The following is an 18,157-nucleotide window of genomic DNA, read 5'->3' as shown; positions in this document are numbered from 1 at the left end:
TTTATTATAAAACCTGAATTTGACAAACATGATAGTACTTTACTGTACATTATATAATGATTATAAAGATAAAATGCATGGTCATATATATTGTGTTACTGCATTTGAAAAGCCTTTTTTGATTACTTGGTCTTTAAGTTACATTTTATTTTACTTTTCAGATACTTCAAAAGCCTTCTCATGACTTGAAGCAGCAGTTAGCTGCTTATTCCAAACGGGTGGCGGGGTCTGTCACAGAGCTCATCCAGGCAGCTGAAGCCATGAAAGGTAAATATTAGCCTGTACTCTAAATATATTAAAATAAATTGAATTAAATTAAACTTTTAGGATTTGAAGAACCTAAAAGGATTCCAAACTGACAAGCAGTATGTGATTAATTATCTTTAAGTTTAGTGAGAAGAAATTACCTGCAGCAGAGACCAGGAATGATAGCCTATGTTTTTGAGGTTTATATTTTAAAGTTTATCCTAACATATATACAGGTGAAAAAGTGTACAGTTAGTATTTTTCCACTCTGCAAGCTCTCATATAGCACATTTCTACAGTGAACACTGTTCAAAAGCATTTTACAAGAGTAGAACTTTGGCACAATTGTTCATTTTCATCTGAAGCACAAAACGTTTATTGGACTCCACTTAAATCACAAATAGGAAGATGTAGGAAAAAAATGGCAGCCTTGCAGTTTTCCAATACTGCAGCTACTCTGCTGGACTGCCTTTACATGGCACATAATAAGCTTACTTTTATACTGGTCTTTCGTTATTCAGGTACAGAATGGGTAGATCCAGAAGACCCCACAGTTATTGCTGAAAATGAATTGCTAGGAGCTGCAGCTGCTATTGAAGCAGCAGCTAAGAAACTGGAGCAGCTTAAGCCAAGAGCCAAACCCAAGGTAGATTTATTTGGTTTACTTCTTAATACTGTATCTACAGAGCTAAGGACATAAGTCCTTCCATTAAATTTTAAAGAACTTTTGACATATGAGGATTTCTCTAATAAGTGGTAAACTACATCTTAATTTTTATAATGTATTCCGATTTGCATATATTTTGACATTTTTCCAGTGTCTTGTAATTTAAAAGCCAGTCAATTATGTATTGCTTTGGTTTTGAAAACCACCGTGATCAGAAATATGCATTATACCAATTAACATGCAAAGTTAATTCACACATTTAGTTATATTCTGTGCCCTGATTATTAAAACATATATTTCTTTTCTTGTTTCACAGCAAGCAGATGAAAGCCTGAACTTTGAGGAACAGATTTTAGAGGCTGCAAAATCAATTGCTGCAGCAACAAGCGCTTTAGTAAAAGCAGCCTCTGCAGCACAAAGAGAATTAGTGGCCCAAGGAAAGGTACAAATAGGTTTTACAAACACCCTCTGTATTTGTCATGCCTTTACTGTAACCCTCAAGTCACCACCTCCACACCTTGTCATTATCTTATAGGTGGGTGCTATTCCAGCAAACGCAGTGGATGATGGACAGTGGTCTCAGGGTCTCATTTCAGCTGTAAGTTGTTGTTTTTGTTTTTGTTTTTTTTTTTTTAATCTTTGTATTTCTAAAGGATACATTGGCGTATACATTTGTGTTTACTTGTGACAAGTTCTAAGAGGTTATACATTTATGTGATTTGCTCACAGCCCAAAACATTTGAATATATTGCTGTGTCAACCATCAAAATTCTGCTTATAGCTGTCTTTCTTCCTTGCTCGCACACTTCCTAGATTTCTTCCCTTTATAGTCTTTAGGCAAAGAATCAACTCCTGCTTCATGACTTAACTAAATCTTTGAATGGTTTAATTTCGGCAGTTAAAAGCACTATTTAAGAATTTGTTCCTAAGTGTCAAATTCCTTGGATTTTTTTTTCTGGTTTGGTAGAAAAATGTCTGAAGGAGATAATATGAGGATTACATCTTGAAATTTTAGGGGTATGATGGGAAAATTGGATGAAAGAAGTGCTAAACTGAAGGAGAGTAGATATGAGTAGACAAAGTGGCAAGGTAAATTAAAAGTGTCTGAATGGTTGGAGGTATAAGTTTAACTGACAGGGAACAAGTGATGGCAATGATGGATTTGATGTGTTTGTGTCTGAAACTTGGGCAGACAAAGTGGTGGAGGCAACGAGTGTGAATGAGCTTGATGTAGTTGTTGGTAAACAACTGAATATATTTTCAGCATATGTCCCACAAGTTGGTAGAAGTAACTAATAGGAACATACAGTAAGTTTTGGGTCAGGTTGATGAGGGTGATGTCTGTGCCTTGTGGGAGGAGACTGTACTTGGCAGCAATCTGAATGGGCATGTTAGGGTGAGTAATGATGATTATGAGGAAGTTCATGAGGACTTTAGCTTCGGTATAAGCAATGTTGAGGATGAGAGGATACTGGAGTTGGTAATGTAATGAAAGTGGTTTTGTGCAACACCATGTTTAAGAAGAACAACAACATGGTGACCTTGAATCTGGTGACATAAGGAGCATGACAGGAGGCAATAGACACATGCTGAAAAATGTGAATGTGATCTCTGGAGAAAGTTCTGTTTTATTTAAAATTTCAACATTATTTTGTTTTGGGAGGTCTTTTACTAAGTGGGCATAGAGAAAAGTAAGAGAGGTATGTAGGTGGAGTGCAAAGTACAGTGTGAAAAGTAAATTTGCTGAGACATTGGTAGCTAGAGCAAGTGAAGTTTCAGAAGCATGAGGTGTGAATTGCAAGTTTTCAGCTAAGAAAAACATCAGGTTGAAAACAACAGAAAAAATCTGCTGTTGGACAGTGGAGTAACAGAGACACACACGAAGACATGGAGGCAGAAAGTGCTTATGTAGAGAAGCTTTGAGGAGAACAAGATGTTCTAAGGAGTGGCAGAAAATAATAATGATCTATAAGAAAATGCTAGAAAATCTGTAGTGAAAATACAAGAACCCAAGAGGTGGAAGTTTACATGTGAGGGGCAGAATGAGGAAGGAAAGATAAATGTGTTCTGGATCATGAAACAAAAGGAGAAGAGAATGTAGTTTTTGTGAAATGATAGTAATGAAATCAAAGATACCTGGAAGAAGTATATAGAGAAGTTGTTTAATAAGGAAAAGGAATGGAGTAATGAAGTTTGTTGTTGACAAACGCAAACGGTTTCAAATGAGGAAGTCATAAAGAAGCTAAAGGTAAGTAACACCGTGGGCCCACCTGGAGTGGTGTTAGAAATTTTAAAGGCATTAGCGGGTCTTGAAGTTCTAGAACAACATTTATTTATACAGCACATTTTCATATAACAGTGTAGCTCAAAGTGCTTTACAAGATGACAAAGAGAAAGTTACAAGAAAAGAAACAGTTAAGCTTGGGAAATATATGAAAGAATATGTAACAACAAAACAAGGTAAGGTCAAATGGCTGGGAGGACAGAAATAAACAAAAAAAACTCCAGATAGGCTAGAGAAAAAACGAAATCTGTAGGGCTTCCAAGGCCAAAAGACCACCCAGTCCCACTGGGCATTCTACCTAACATAAATGTTCCTAAATCAGTCCTCTTAGAAAAGAAAAGATGAGAGATCAAGCTTTTGGAGCACGTAATTAGGTTGTTCAGGGAGTTCTAGAGAAAAGAATAAAGGATCAGTTGAAAGTTATTGAAAGTAGTTTGGTTTAATTCTTCCCACGGGAAAAGAACAACAGATGCAGCCTTTACTAACAGTCAGTTGCAAGAAAATCATCAGGCAAGAGGAAGGAAGCTGCATTATGCATCTACAGATCTAGAGGTGGTGTTTTGCTACATGCTGTTAGAGGTGCTGAGCTGTATGGATGAATAGCTAGTATCTGTATTTATGTCAAGGTATGAAGAAGCCTGACATGGTCAGGCCTACAGATGGAGATAGTGAGTGTTTTGAGGTAAAGGTGCAGTGAAGATACACTTGGGATTCTGTTTTGAGTGTATTACTTTTACAATAGTGATGGAAGCCGTGATCAGACAAGTACATTGATTGCCATTAGAGCTCTTATATGGCAAAAAGCAAAGAGGCATTGAACAGGAATTCACTGAATTAGAAAGCTATTTTAGAAGTGAAAGTCCTCAAAATATAGTAAAACCCTGATTATCTAAGGTAATGTGGACTGATGTTACCTCAGATAAAACAGAGGGCCGCTATAGTAGCAATGCTGCGCAGAGAAGGTGGGGGATGACAGAGAGATCTGCTGAGGTGACCAGGGATGTGTACCACTCATAGTGATCAGAGATGGGCTGTGTGCAGCTGATGGATGTAGGTCAAGCAGTTCAATGCAGCCCTTTGAAATGTATAAACAATAAAAAAATCTTCAGTAATTGAAACAGTAGAGTATGTATACATGGCCAATGCTACCAACACACTGACGATAGCTGAGGAGTGCAGTTGGGGAGGGCTGAGTGAATCACGCCTACAGTAACAAGCTCCTTGACCACTTGCTCGGTACAGCTGAGATTAAAAGTATAGTATTTACCTGCTTGGTACAGTATCCAGGGAAAAGCTTTTATGAATTATAAGAAAAGTAGTTTATTACACTTACAGGTTCACTTCGGATAATGCAGATCCTCGATAAGTCAGGGTGTGGATAATTGGGATTCTACACTAAATGTAGAAAAAAAACAAGATGACAGTTGGAGACTAGGCATTGAAGAGCTGGTCCTTGGCTATATACAGTATGTGCAGAGGAGATGTTGGGAGAAACTCAATCCAATATACAGGTTATTGTAAGTGGGTGTGTAAAAGATGTACTGGTGTGGAGGGTAGTCTGCTGGTGACAAGTGAAACCTTTCTTTGTAGAAAGTTCGTGAGATGGGTGCAGGATGCTAATGTGGTAAGTGTAAATTTAGAGACTGACATTTGATGTGTTTTGGAGAAAGTACAGAATTTTTGCTGCTTAGCTGACTTGTTGAGAGCAGACAGAGTAGGGCCATGACAATGGTAGTGAGGGTGCGAAGTGCATGGAAGGAATTCCAGGACTTGTACCATATTTTGACTTCTAAAGGAGCATCAAGCATTGAAGGGAAAAGGTTCATGAACCTGTGCAAGGAGTAGTATGCTCTGTGAGAGTGAGGTGTGGCCAATGAAGGCTGAACTTGAAAACTTGTATAGGCAATTGGTGTTGTGCTGAGGAGGCAGAAGGCAGAAGACGATTGGATGAAGTATTGCACCAAGATGGAGGTAGACAGGTTGAAGCCTAAAATAACTCATGGTCAGAAGTGGCATCATAGGATATGAAAAGAATGGGTCTCACCAAAAAAGATGACCAGGTTCCCGGTGAGTGTTAGAAAAAGATTTAGGAGACAGCTGGCCAGCCGGGGTACACTGTTGATTGTAATGTTAAATTTTATATGCCATAAGTGCCTATCTTGGATCCAGGACAGATGACCGCTTGTGAGTAGGACATTTTTGATAAAGGACCTCCTGAATGGAAGGATGCCAAGACACTTCGATATGGCACTTGTTCACAAAGTAAATTTGCTGTCTGTCTTGGAAATTTTCTTTTTTGTTGGAAGCCTTAGGTATACGGTACACTGCAGTATGCGTGAGGGTATTTTTGCTGTATTTGTCTTTGTAGCTCTTTGAAAGTAAAAGTAAATTATAGCTTCAATAAATACAGTTCAATACATTAAACACAACATCAGACATATGTGTGTACAAACAATATATATGAAAAAAACACTTGAAGTTGGCATTATGAAAGACTTTTAAATGGCTTTATAATGAAGAAACTACCCCTTAATCTACCTGTTCAAGTTTTAATAGCACTGAACAGTTTGCAAGAATACAAGAAGAGGAAAGGTGACTATGGAGGATGGCTGGCTTTCCTGATGATCCTGCTTCCCTTAAGGTCCAGATCCTCTCCTAATAGAATAGCATACAGACTGCTGCAACAGCAGTTTTGTGGATGCTGTAGTTTGATGTACCCTTTAGATACAAAATTACAATTCCCCACCTTTTGTGTAATTTTTGTGTCTGCATCTTAAGCAGTGTAAAAGAAACAGTGGCCATACAACAAGTCATGATTCTGAAGAACAAAAAAATAAACCCTCTACAGCACTTTTCCTTTTCTGGTTTTTCATAATGGAAAAACCACTAAAGGGGAAAAAAAACATACCACAGGCCTGAATTGAAGAAATTCGTGTATAAAGTACTGGGTAGTGACCGTTTATAGCAGGCAATTTTTTGCCTTGCTGTGTTCAGAGACTTGCAAGTAGTCCTATCAAGAATTTCTAGTAGTTACTGGATGTTACTTTTAATTGTTAGTATTAATTTCTAATTTAATTTCAACTGAAGATCATTTAAATGAGCATGACTCAAATGAACTGCTTTTTTTCTCTGCAGGCTCGAATGGTTGCTGCAGCCACAAACAATCTTTGTGAAGCAGCTAACTCTGCTGTGCAAGGTCACGCAAGTGAAGAGAAACTTATTTCGTCGGCCAAACAGGTGGCAGCATCAACAGCTCAACTTCTGGTTGCTTGCAAAGTGAAGGCTGACCAAGATTCTGAGGCAATGAAGAGACTACAGGTATGGAGAATTACATATTTGTGGAACGTCCTCAGGATAATACAGTCATGTATTTTAAAATATTGTACTGAACTTCATAGTTAGTTATATATTACTCCTGTGTGGTGCCCTTGTCCAGGATTGATTCATGCCGTTACGTCTGATGTTAGCACACGTGCTGGTTCTCAAAACTTTTAAAAGCTGGCTCATGCCATTTTAGTAAAAGATGTTTGGACACTACTGTATGTTTTTATCAGGCAGTGTATCTTTATTTTATAAAAACCTCTTTCACAGAGTTTGGTATTAACAATGTACTAGACAAACTCATACATGGATACAATAACATGTTTACTAGAATGAGTACATAAAATAGAAATTAATATAGAAATGACTTACTGTGTTTAGTCCTTCATTTATCAGTCAATATTTTATTCTGATTATGCATGTTAAGTATTCTTTAATAGTATTTATTTTGATGTACTACAGTATACGTATTTAGATATTACAATTTATAGCAATAGCACCAGACCAGAGTGTATGAAACAATGTTTTGTTAATATCAGTACATGAATACAGAGAGGGTAAATCACAAAAAAAATAAAGGAAATCCAATATTTGTCTAAATAACCAAATTGTCACCGTAATCTTACCACTTGCCCTTACTTTCACATTAGAGCCTTATACCATATCCATTCATTCTTATATTTTATTGCTCTTCTTAAGTGATCTGTTGACTTCACTTTGTTCCTAGATGAGCCGCACTTGTATACTGGGATACATGAACTCTTCTTTTAAATGTACATGAGCTTAGTAAGGATGCACTAATCAGTAAGGTACTGACTGCACTCAGCTATTTTTATGCACAATCTATTAATCAGTTTATACCTTGATATTTTTAATCATAAAAATTAAAAATAAATAAATAAATAAAAACATGTAAGTTGATAGTAAGCAAGGCTAGTGTTTGTTGATCTGGCAGTATTGTAGAAAATTAAAGAAATGCAGCAGCTGTTTTACTGTAAATATAGTTTGTCATCGTCTAATCTCACCACTTACTATGGCTTGATAAAACGTACAGAAGGATTATGTATAACATATTGAGAACTGCAAGCAATCAACAATCTCGGACATCAGTACTGAAAAGAAACCAAAAGTGTAACTGCTATATGCAAAAAGATCAAAACCTGTTAGAGACAAGATAGTGGGAAACCTGGAACATTTTGGATTGCTTTATACGTCGTTAGTACTTGTAAAATACGGTGCATGTAATTACCATTAATGCATGCAAGCTGAATCAAGTTCTTATGTGGATTCCAGGATGAACAGCCTCTGGTAGGCTACAACTATGGTGGTCATCTATAACTGTGGTGAGTCATCTACAACTTTGGAATTAATGTTGGGTCTAAGAGCCTGGCTGGTCAGAACCTAAGCTCAACACACTGTCTTAATAATTCATCCCTTCATGCTGTCACCCACTACGACCAGTAGAATATCTATCCATCATTAAAAAAAAACTACCACCATTTTCAACTCCTAATTTTAGGGAATTCAAGACCATCAACACTACACTACTCTAAAAAAAGAGAATTATATTCACGTGAAAGAGTACATTTGGAATACATTATTTTACATGGTTTTGGTTTTATCATTTACATTGTGCTGTAAGCCACATGTTGATTTTTTAAATATCTAATAAAGCCAAACAAATTGGTGCTCTGCCTGTCAGAGATGAAGAGAATAATCTCTTATTTTTAAATAAGAATAAAAGTGTGATTTTTTTTTTTTTTTTTTTTTTCTTTTTCCTAAAAGCATTTATTCTACAAAACTTCAGATATACCACAGACGGGCACACCACAAGGTGTTACTATAATAAGTTTGCTTTTTCATTTTTATTTTGTCAAAGAAGTAACATATTCATGCTTAACACTGTACTGTATATGCCAGCTAATGAGAGGGCCTTATTCTGCAGTCCACTGAAGTGAAATGCAAGTGATTTTGTTTTACAGTGTGTTTGAAGCTGAACATAAAATAGTCTTACCTGTTGTACACTTAATGCAGATTTTTAAATGCATATAAATATTATAATAATTTACTATTAAAATCGGATATGGCAAAAAAACAAACAGTAAAATAGGGTTCTTTTGAGAAGATGAAAAGTATTTATTACTATTGTTGGATAAAAAATTGTCATGAGGACAGCTGCTGCCTCTGGATTAGCTGTCTTTCTATTTTTATCCAAAGTTATGGTAACACATTCTAGTCACAATATTATGGACCTGTTTGAGGACAGTAGTATGTGTCAGATTCTAAAACAAGCTGCATCACCAGCCAATCAGAATGTTCTACATTTTCTGGTCTGAGTTTCATGGAATGTTTTACTTTAAAGATTTTTTTTTTATTGAACCTTTTCCGAAAACTTGACATTTTATCTTTGCTTCTAAACCCTTGTTCAAATTCCTGGACAGTGCTTATAGCACAGTTACTTACAATATCATGCATATATTTGATATTCCCTGTGGCAGAAGCAAAAAGAGTATCAACATGCTTCACAGGATCTTCAGGTTGCTAATAACCTAAACTGAATTCTGTGTCTTGTCATTCCAGAAACCAGATTAATTTCTGATTGACCCTGTATGCTATGTGGAGTTCTCTGCCTCTAAGAGCTGTGGCTTAACTCAAAAAAGTGTTTGTAGCAGCTGTTTTGAACCTGTAATAATGTTCCACATGATTTCTGCAGTACATTTCAAGACTATCCCCTGAAACTGTAAACTAGGATTTTAATTACAAATATTTATTATAGTGGCATAGATTAAACACAGTGTTGGTTTCATGTTAGGATTATTTGAATTGGAAATTCAACATTCAAATATATACTTGTAATTTATTTATACTACTGTATATTACCATCTTTATTTAAGAAGGCACTATTAAATAGAGCACACAGAAGATTAAAAAGGGGGTAGGATAGAGATGAGAGATGTGTATGTGAAGATGTACCCAGGTCCCAAAAGAGTGTTCTGTTACACTGCCCAGCAGGATTGTGAACTTTGCCTTTACATGAAAAATTGACTTTTTTTTTTTTTTTTTTTTTAAATAAACTAACAGATTTTCTTTGGTCAATACGTGACTAATTGCACAAAATGATTTAAAAATGTGAGGCTGGAGATTTGCTGGGTTAGATTTAGCCAGTTTGTTCTTCTTGACTTTAGGTTTGTCATCAGATAAATGTGTGGTCATGTCTCATGCTTAATATTTTGTATTACTTAGATTGGTTCGCTGTTTATCAAGAATCTTTACCTAAATGGTTTGTGAAAGTAAACCATTTTTAAAGCTGCATTGCTGTTGGTGTAAAGTAATTAAATTGAGCATACTGCATAATTTTAAGCATTTTACACTTTGTACAATATGCTGTATAATGACCATAGTGATAATGACTCTGTTTCTTATTCTACCTTACTGTACATCTCACGAGAGTGCTACATGGTTTGGCTTTGCACCAGGTCTTTAAAATTTGACAGACCAAGAATATTACTTTTCCAATTAAACTTCAGTCCAGAAGCGCCATTAAGTAATCTCAGTTTGTTCTCATTTTCTAACGTCATAGTCTATTACTGTAAAAACCAGAAAAGGTAAAAATGAACAAGCATGTAAACTGTGCCAAATGACTGCTAAAGATTAATTGTGTTAGTGTTCCCTAAGTCATGAATCATTATGAGGTTTTTTCTTTTCAGTTAACCTTACCATTTAAAGAAATGCTTTAATAGACAAGACTTTTGTTTTAGTTTGCCAAGTCACTTGGCACAGTGCTGCATTCTCTGTAGAAGTCTGTTGATTTGATTAATGGTGAGAGATACAGTGTGTCTAACAAAGTGCCAGCAAAGCAAGGTCCAAGTAATGGTCAGCAGTAGGCCACAATATATGCAGTCACATGTTTTTTGCAGACGTTTTCACCAGGGTGGAGAGCAGTTTGTATATTGTAGTGGTGTTGCCTGAAGTTAACTTAATGTTTGCAAGGAAAGCTGGGTGCCAGTAAGTATTTTACTTGATGTTTCTTCCAAAAATGGAAATAGTGTTTAGGATTGTCTAACATGATTAGAACAAAGGTGTGTGCAAGTTACCATTAAACCTGTGTTACTTGAAACTCGTTATCTTGTATATTAAAAGGGTGTTTCTTCCGAGTATATTGAAAAAAAGGGTTTTAAATAGTTTGTATCTTCAATTTTAACAGAAAATACTAAAAATTATGCTTGTTCATTATATCTGATGCATGACTTCAAATTGTTCTGTGGTGCCCATGTTGTTCTTCAAGTCATTTTTGATCCCAACCCCCCCATATTCAATCCTGTTCACCTCCAGTCATTTAATGAGGTGTTTAAAATGCTTCACCACACATTCAGACATTTGATTTTGCAGTTTCTCAGTTTGGAAAGCTGTGCTTACTTATTCACTTTGCAGTTAATTTCCTTATTCATAAACTATTAGAACATAAACATAATATTCTAGAAAAGCAATGCTATCATTTGTGGAACATTCATTGGCCAATAAGGGGTCTCCTAGTTAGTCCCATATTCTTGCTTTACTCTTTACAAGTAGTAAAGTAATCAAACCACCTAGCAAACATTCTGTGCTTTCTGTGTGAACAACAAAGTTCTAATGTGCAGAGGTAGATGAAGAAAATCTAAATTAAAATATAAAAATAAAATTTAAAAAAAAACCTCTTGTAGTCATTAAATGATCTGGCCTCCTCTTCACAGGATGAATTATTACTGTTCAGCAAATACCTACATTTTGTACCGGTGCCAAAAACTTGGATAAGCAATCACTCTACATTGACCTTAAGTGCTTTTTCTAAATAACTCACCTCACAGCACATTTTGCAGGAAAGCCCAATACTGATAGAGTAACCCCATCACTGACACCATTAAGTTTCTTAAGCTAGCCAGCTGTATATTTTACATCTGTTGATTACTCCATTAGGCAGTGTTCTATCCAAGTTCCCAGTAAACATTCTGATCCCAGAAAACACAGGCCCACCAGCAGACAACTGAGATGGTGTTGTCAACAAACCAGCTGACAAAGATGGAGTGGTGGTAGTCTGGCAGAAGGACCTTTATGTTTCAGAGGCTTTAAAGGAACTTCCTAAAAACATCCAATCCTGGACATTCTGTTGTTTGTTTCTGTATGCAACAATCGCACAAGTTACATTTCAGCTTTTCCTGACAGCATAATACCCAGAACAGATTGAAGGTCTACCTTCATTTTTAAAAGGCTAGTGCCTTTGTGTTGGCTTTTGGTTTCAGGATCACATGCCTTTTCACAGGCATCCAAGTGCTTTTGTGTTTGTTGGCCACTTTTATCAAAGATACTTGAGCTGTACAAAAGATATATCGACAATTGTTTTGGTGCTGCCTTCTCACCACCATTAACAATTTTACCAATTTCCATCCATCACCCAGGTTCCCCCACTAATGTATTTACTACGTTTCCACCACCTATGGACATTAGTCTGTCTGTCATCTTTCCAGGATTTAAAACTGACTTCATATATCACCATTACAGTAAAAAGCCTCATAATTTTACACATGCCCTCAGACTCTGCTGCCTTTAAAGCAATGAATTTAACTTTCATAATTCAACATACAAAATGAGTACCTCTTACATGTGTAGAAGTTTTAGTTTTTCTTTTGTTGAAAGCCAAGCCAAGCCTGGAGTAGTCCTCACGACACACACCCAGTAATAAAACCTCTATCCCCACACCTGTTCCCTTTCCACCCTAACACTCCATCTCTACCACTAGTCATTAAACAAAATATAAACAAAATTTCCCAACTTCTAGACTGTTCCTTTCACAGAATGTTTTTTTACAAATCCACCATTTTTCATTTTTTTGACCAGCCATTTAAAGTTTACAGATTTCATGTCCTGCAGAGATCCACCTTCTCTGCTTGGCACTTTATGCTGTAACAAGAGACACTTGCAAATATGTCACCAACAATATAATTGTATCTGGTCTCACTGGAGATAAATAAAGCAAAGGACCTGTTGCTAGTTCACAAATCTTGTTTACTCTTATTTGCTCGCTTTCATGTAGAAAATGTCTTGCCATCCGTTAATACAGGAGTACGGTTTGCAGATTATTTTAAAGTGTTTGAAGGGTTAAAAACCTTACAAAGACTACTGTGAAACTTTTCACATTGCTTGATCATAGGTTCAGTGATCATTTTGTTTGTTACTTATCAGGGTTTCAAAGACTCCTTTCAAAGAAAACCAGTAGAAACTAAGCTCATTCTCAAAATTGGTTATATGTTTCTCCAGGACTTGATGACCCATTCACTTTGAATCTCTTGCTTTATCTTTTTCAAATAGCTGCTTTTTAAAACCCTCCCTTTTCCTTCACTTCTTTTATCTTTGCTACATTTGTTCCCTTCTTCCCCTCAAAGAAATTTTAAGTAGACAAGCCTGTAGTAAAGAATTGCAGAACACTTGCCGCTCAATGTACACATTATTTAGAACTTTGAGGTAAAACTAATTCCAGTCAGTTGAAAGTTTATGGAATAACTATAAACTGTATGAAACATCTGAAGGACAGTATGCACTTCCAGCAGTGGCTGTCATATATTTTAAGTGGCTGAGAACAGCTAATCGATTATTGAACAAGGTAAAGATGTTTGATAGAATCTGCGTATTCCAGCTTGTCTCTGTTCTGAACCAGTATTATTCCTTTCATCCATTTTCAAATGTAGAGAAAAGCCAAGCAAAATGACACCTTTTATTGGCTAACTAGAAAGATTACAATATGCAAGCTTTCGAGGCAACTCAGGCCCCTTCTTCAGGCAAGATGTAAAGATGTAGATGTAAATTACATCTTGCCTGAAGAAGGGGCCTGAGTTGCCTCGAAAGCTTGCATATTGTAATCTTTCTAGTTAGCCAATAAAAGGTGTCATTTTGCTTGGCTTTTCTCTACATTCATAATGGCTAACACGGTACAACACCCTAGTACTCCATTTTCAAATGAAATTCAAGGTCAGCTGTGTTAGTGTCTATACCAGCCAGTGTGTGCAATGTATAAACAGCATTAGTCCATTGAAGGGCACGCACTTAGTTATACCAGACCAATTCAGTGAAGCTGACTGAAATAATCTACATCTTTATATATTAATAAAGGATAGAGTTTTTTTTTAAATAAAGGATAAAGGTTATTTAATTTTAGAGTGTGATTTGAAATATTATAGGTTTTATGACCTTTCTTTGTGGATTTTATATTGTTGGCCCAGTAAGGCTACTTTCAGTAAAGTTAGAGTATCATCATGCGATCTTTACTTTTTAGAAGAGAAATTGAAGCAAAACATCTTGATATTTAACTAATTAATTTTTTTCCAGGCTGCTGGGAATGCAGTGAAAAGGGCCTCTGATAACCTGGTAAAGGCAGCACAAAAAGCTGCATTTGATGCACATGATGAGGATGCCAGCGTTATTGTGAAAAGCAAGATGGTTGGAGGCATTGCTCAGGTGAGTTTAAAATTATATTTATTTTAAAAAAAAAAAAACACCTTATATTTTAAGTTGCTCCCTCATGACTGCAGAAATGATTATAATAAAAAGAGATGAAAACAAAACTACCATTGAACAAAAAAATTAAAATTTTAAAGAAATCTATGATGCAAAATATTCCATTCACTTATATGTACAAAGTACAAATCTAACAGGAGCCGTGTTGCTTTGGGAGTGACCCCATGATGTTGTTAAATTGTATTCAATTTCTTTACCTAGTACAGCATTTTGATGCAGTTGCAGTTAGTAACCCATTTGAAATGTTGTTTGTTATCATTTTGTTCCCTGTTTTCCTTTCAAAATGTAAACATTTGCATCAGAGGTATAGTTGTAAACTGTCTCAAACTGTATCATTAGTTGCTTGATTACATAGTAGACTGCTATTGTTCTACTTATATCATGTAGCATATATTATCATGTAGAAGTGGGCCTGTAATAATATAAACCATGTTAATAGTTCTGCGGTGGGTTGGCACCCTGCCCGGGATTGGTTCCCTGCCTTGTGCCCTGTGTTGGCTGGGATTGGCTCCAGCAGACCCCCGTGACCCTGTGTTCGGATTCAGCGGGTTGGAAAATGGATGGATGTTAATAGTTATTAAAACATTAGACATTAATGTAAGAAGAGAAAATTTGTAAACTGTGTGAACAGAGGCCCTTAATTTATTTATCTCATAGATAATAGTATTTACTGACATCTTATTTTTGCACATCCTTTGCGTAGATAATTGCTGCTCAAGAAGAAATGCTGCGTAAGGAGAGAGAACTTGAGGAGGCTCGAAAGAAGCTGGCAATGATCAGACAACAACAATACAAGTTCCTGCCTTCTGAGCTCAGGGAGGATGGACAGAACTGAACAACTACACTCCTGCCATGTATTTATATATTTAGAGAAATGTCTGTGACCTAGCTTCTCAGTTAGGACATGTACAGTACTTTGAAGTTTAAAAAAAATAAAAATCAAGAATAAGTACTAAATGTAATGTTTTATACAAAAAGAAGATTGAGATGTTTCTATGCATTACAATTGGTTAAAGAACAGAGCAAAGTATATCTATTTTTACAAGAATTAAAGAATTATTGTTATAAAATGCTAACTTGCAAATATGCATCGTCATAGTTGAGCACTATCACTGTGAGGAGCTCATCCTTCCTACTTTGTACTTATATATGCAGTGAATTTCTTTTAAATTACTCCAGTCTATTATCTTTCTTGTTGAAATCATCATATAAATTGCCAGACTAATAATCTGTGTTAGAATTTACTCTGCTTTAATTTGCATGTTCTGTTTCTGATGCATTTTTCTTAAAGTATGATGCGCTCATTTCTTGTAAAACTATTATTGTATTATAACTAATATATTTAATTGTTGCAACACATTCAAGAGTATAAATTTACATTTTTCTACAGCCTGATTATGAACTGCAGTCTACCATAAGGAGGTGCTTCTATTTAATGGCAAAATTATGTAGTACCACCTGCTGGACCAAAATAGAATTGCAGTTCTTAATTAGAAAAAGCCAGGTAAATAGAGTATTACACACTCCGTAGTCTGTATCTGTGGAGTTCAGTTTTATTTGTGTGTGAATATTCCAAAGATGTTAGAATGCAAGGTGTATGGGAAGACTAAGACTAAAGAGGTCTTTACATCCCAAGCCACGTTGCTGCAATGAACAGACATGGAAAGGGTCAAATGTGCAATGAAAATTTCATCATTTATAAAGAAAAATTAATTCACAGAAGTTTTGCATATCATTATTTAAACAGAAAAAAGAAACTTGTAATAGCAGTAGCTTTCCTTTTAAGCCTTGTGTAAATGTTCAATTATAACACTTTTTGTATTTTGTTTTGTTTTTTTTTTTTTTTCATTCTTTTGTAATGTTCATGTTCATACAGGTACATGCAGTGGGATTAATTTGTAAGTTTTGGGTAATAATATGAAAGAGAGCTTTACAGTATGGTTTCTGAAATACAAAAATGCTATATTTTTTCCATTTAAACATTTAATTACCAGGCTGTTAATGAAAAGAAAATTCTATCTTTCAAATATTAAATTAGCTTGGTGGGATGAGGAAAACCTTGTATAAACACTGAAACTTTTGTCTAAATTTGTGTTCTTGTTATCGTTAAATAGTATGGTAAGCAGCCAATTTTTAATATTACTTTTTAAACTTTGCTGTACCCTTTTATTTATCTTGGAGTCAGCCACCTTATTGAGCACACTGGTGAGGTTTAGTGGAACAGAGCTCTCCAAAGCAATGACGCCTGTCTTTTGCTGTAACTATGTGGTCTACAGAATGTCCTGGGATTCTGGTTTCACCTAATTCTCTTTAATATTGTATTTTGTTACTTATAATAAGTAGCCTTAAACTTAGTATTAATTATTAAATGAACAAAGATAAGAATACCTTGGTTGAATTGAGTGTCTGATATTGATAAATGAATCTTCCTTAAAGCTCAACTGTCACTTAAAGCTCAAATGTTAAAACATGTCTTTGTTTTTTTACTGATCTAGCCTCGGTATGTAACTGTGTTTTCAACATATCAATGCATAAAGTGCCTACATACGTATCTTTTAAATTCTTTGTTATGTAGCTACTAACTTGTTGGTCTATAAGTGCACTTATCAAGATGTTTAACTGAACAAGGGTCACATAATTTGGCTTTTAAAATACATTGTCACTGATCTGTTACACATGTTGTTTTTTTTTTTTTTTGTTAATTCTACATGTATAGCCTTTTGTGAAATATATTCAGCTTATAAAAACACTGAAAAGCCTGCAGTGTTCACGAATTTTTTTTTATCTGTGCTGCCTCTTCTCACACAAGTGTGACAGATAATTCATTTATTGTACACAGTTTTCATATTTTTGCCTTCTTTTTTTAGTCTATAAACTCACTATGGAAACCTCCTTCCTCCCATTAAAATGTGGACTTTGTGTTTATTGAAAATTAATATGGTTAATAAACTTGCTTTCACATATTCTTGCATACAATATATTATTTCAAGGTGTAACCCATGTGCTTTATTAGTTTTACTATATTTTGAAATTTTTGTGTTTTTATTTGTAAGCTTATACTGAGCACATAAATTATAATTTGCATTTTGTAACTGCTCTTATCTTTCTGTGTTTTTGTAACCAATTTCCATTTATTTGAGATATTCCTTTTTCTTGTCCATTCTTACTGGTCACTAGTGGGACTTTCTTCAAAGCCTAATCTGAATCATGTTGTTGTATTCATTTCATTTTAGAAGTGTAGTCTTTTTACTTGTGGAGAATGTCACAAATGTATGCATTTGTGTCTATATATATATATATATATATATATATATATATATATATATATATATATATATATATATATATATATATATAACATGCCTAGCCCTAGCAGATGATGAAAAATTCATTATGATATTCATCATTCAGTTCATCACCACTTGCTGACAGTTTTCTTATAGAATCATGACCTCTAAACATGTCTTCCTTCAGAAATAAATACCTCTTAAAATACACAGTGCCCTTTTATTTAATTAATAATTAGAGACACAAACTCAAAGTTAATGTCTCAGATACACCTGCTGACAGGTAAATGTGCTGTCATATTAAAATGATGACAAATCCATTATTACATCTCATGAAACCTAATTATATTGTGTATGGGCATACTGTATGTTTGCATCTCTACATTTACAATGTAAAAAGCTTTTGAAATGTATCAAATTAACTGAGTCATATTATATGTCTGGTTTTTGGAGCAGTGAGCTTTGGCAGATGAATTTGTAAATTGTGGCTTATAGTGCCAACACTTGAGGGGGGACTAACATTTAAAATGGAACTAGCAGGGTGACTACAATAGGAACTTTTCTGCAACTCTGCATTTTCTTTGCACTAAAACAGTAATTGCTTCATGGTTAGTAATTCCATGTAGTGGTCCAGCATCTTCAAAATACAAATTTATTGTTGTGTATACACAAAACCATAAAATTCTTTCTTTCTTGTCTCTGTACCGAATAATTATGACAAGTAGATCAAGCAGAAAATGAAAAATACAACACCAAACATTAAATACAACATCAAATGGTATAATTAGAAGGAAAAAAAATATGTCT

At 35.1% G+C, this 18,157-nt stretch overlaps 1 protein-coding gene across 1 annotated transcript in view; it reads left to right on the top strand.

The window, feature by feature from the left end:
- Window positions 1-15,002, top strand: part of tln1 (talin 1) — a 173,882-nt gene extending 158,880 nt beyond the window's left edge. Inside the window, 7 exon segments of the mRNA XM_051930058.1 lie at window positions 162-267; window positions 768-892; window positions 1,230-1,355; window positions 1,449-1,511; window positions 6,333-6,515; window positions 13,875-14,003; window positions 14,767-15,002. Of these exon segments, the coding sequence (XP_051786018.1) occupies window positions 162-267; window positions 768-892; window positions 1,230-1,355; window positions 1,449-1,511; window positions 6,333-6,515; window positions 13,875-14,003; window positions 14,767-14,898 (864 nt within the window). The 3' untranslated portion in view covers window positions 14,899-15,002.
- Window positions 15,003-18,157: the final 3,155 nt, after the last annotated feature.

This window comes from Erpetoichthys calabaricus, chromosome 7, assembly GCF_900747795.2.
Source record: "Erpetoichthys calabaricus chromosome 7, fErpCal1.3, whole genome shotgun sequence".
In the NCBI taxonomy this organism is placed as follows: domain Eukaryota; kingdom Metazoa; phylum Chordata; class Cladistia; order Polypteriformes; family Polypteridae; genus Erpetoichthys; species Erpetoichthys calabaricus.
Note: the sequence above shows the minus strand (reverse complement) of the source record. Positions and strands in the feature narration are given on the sequence as shown.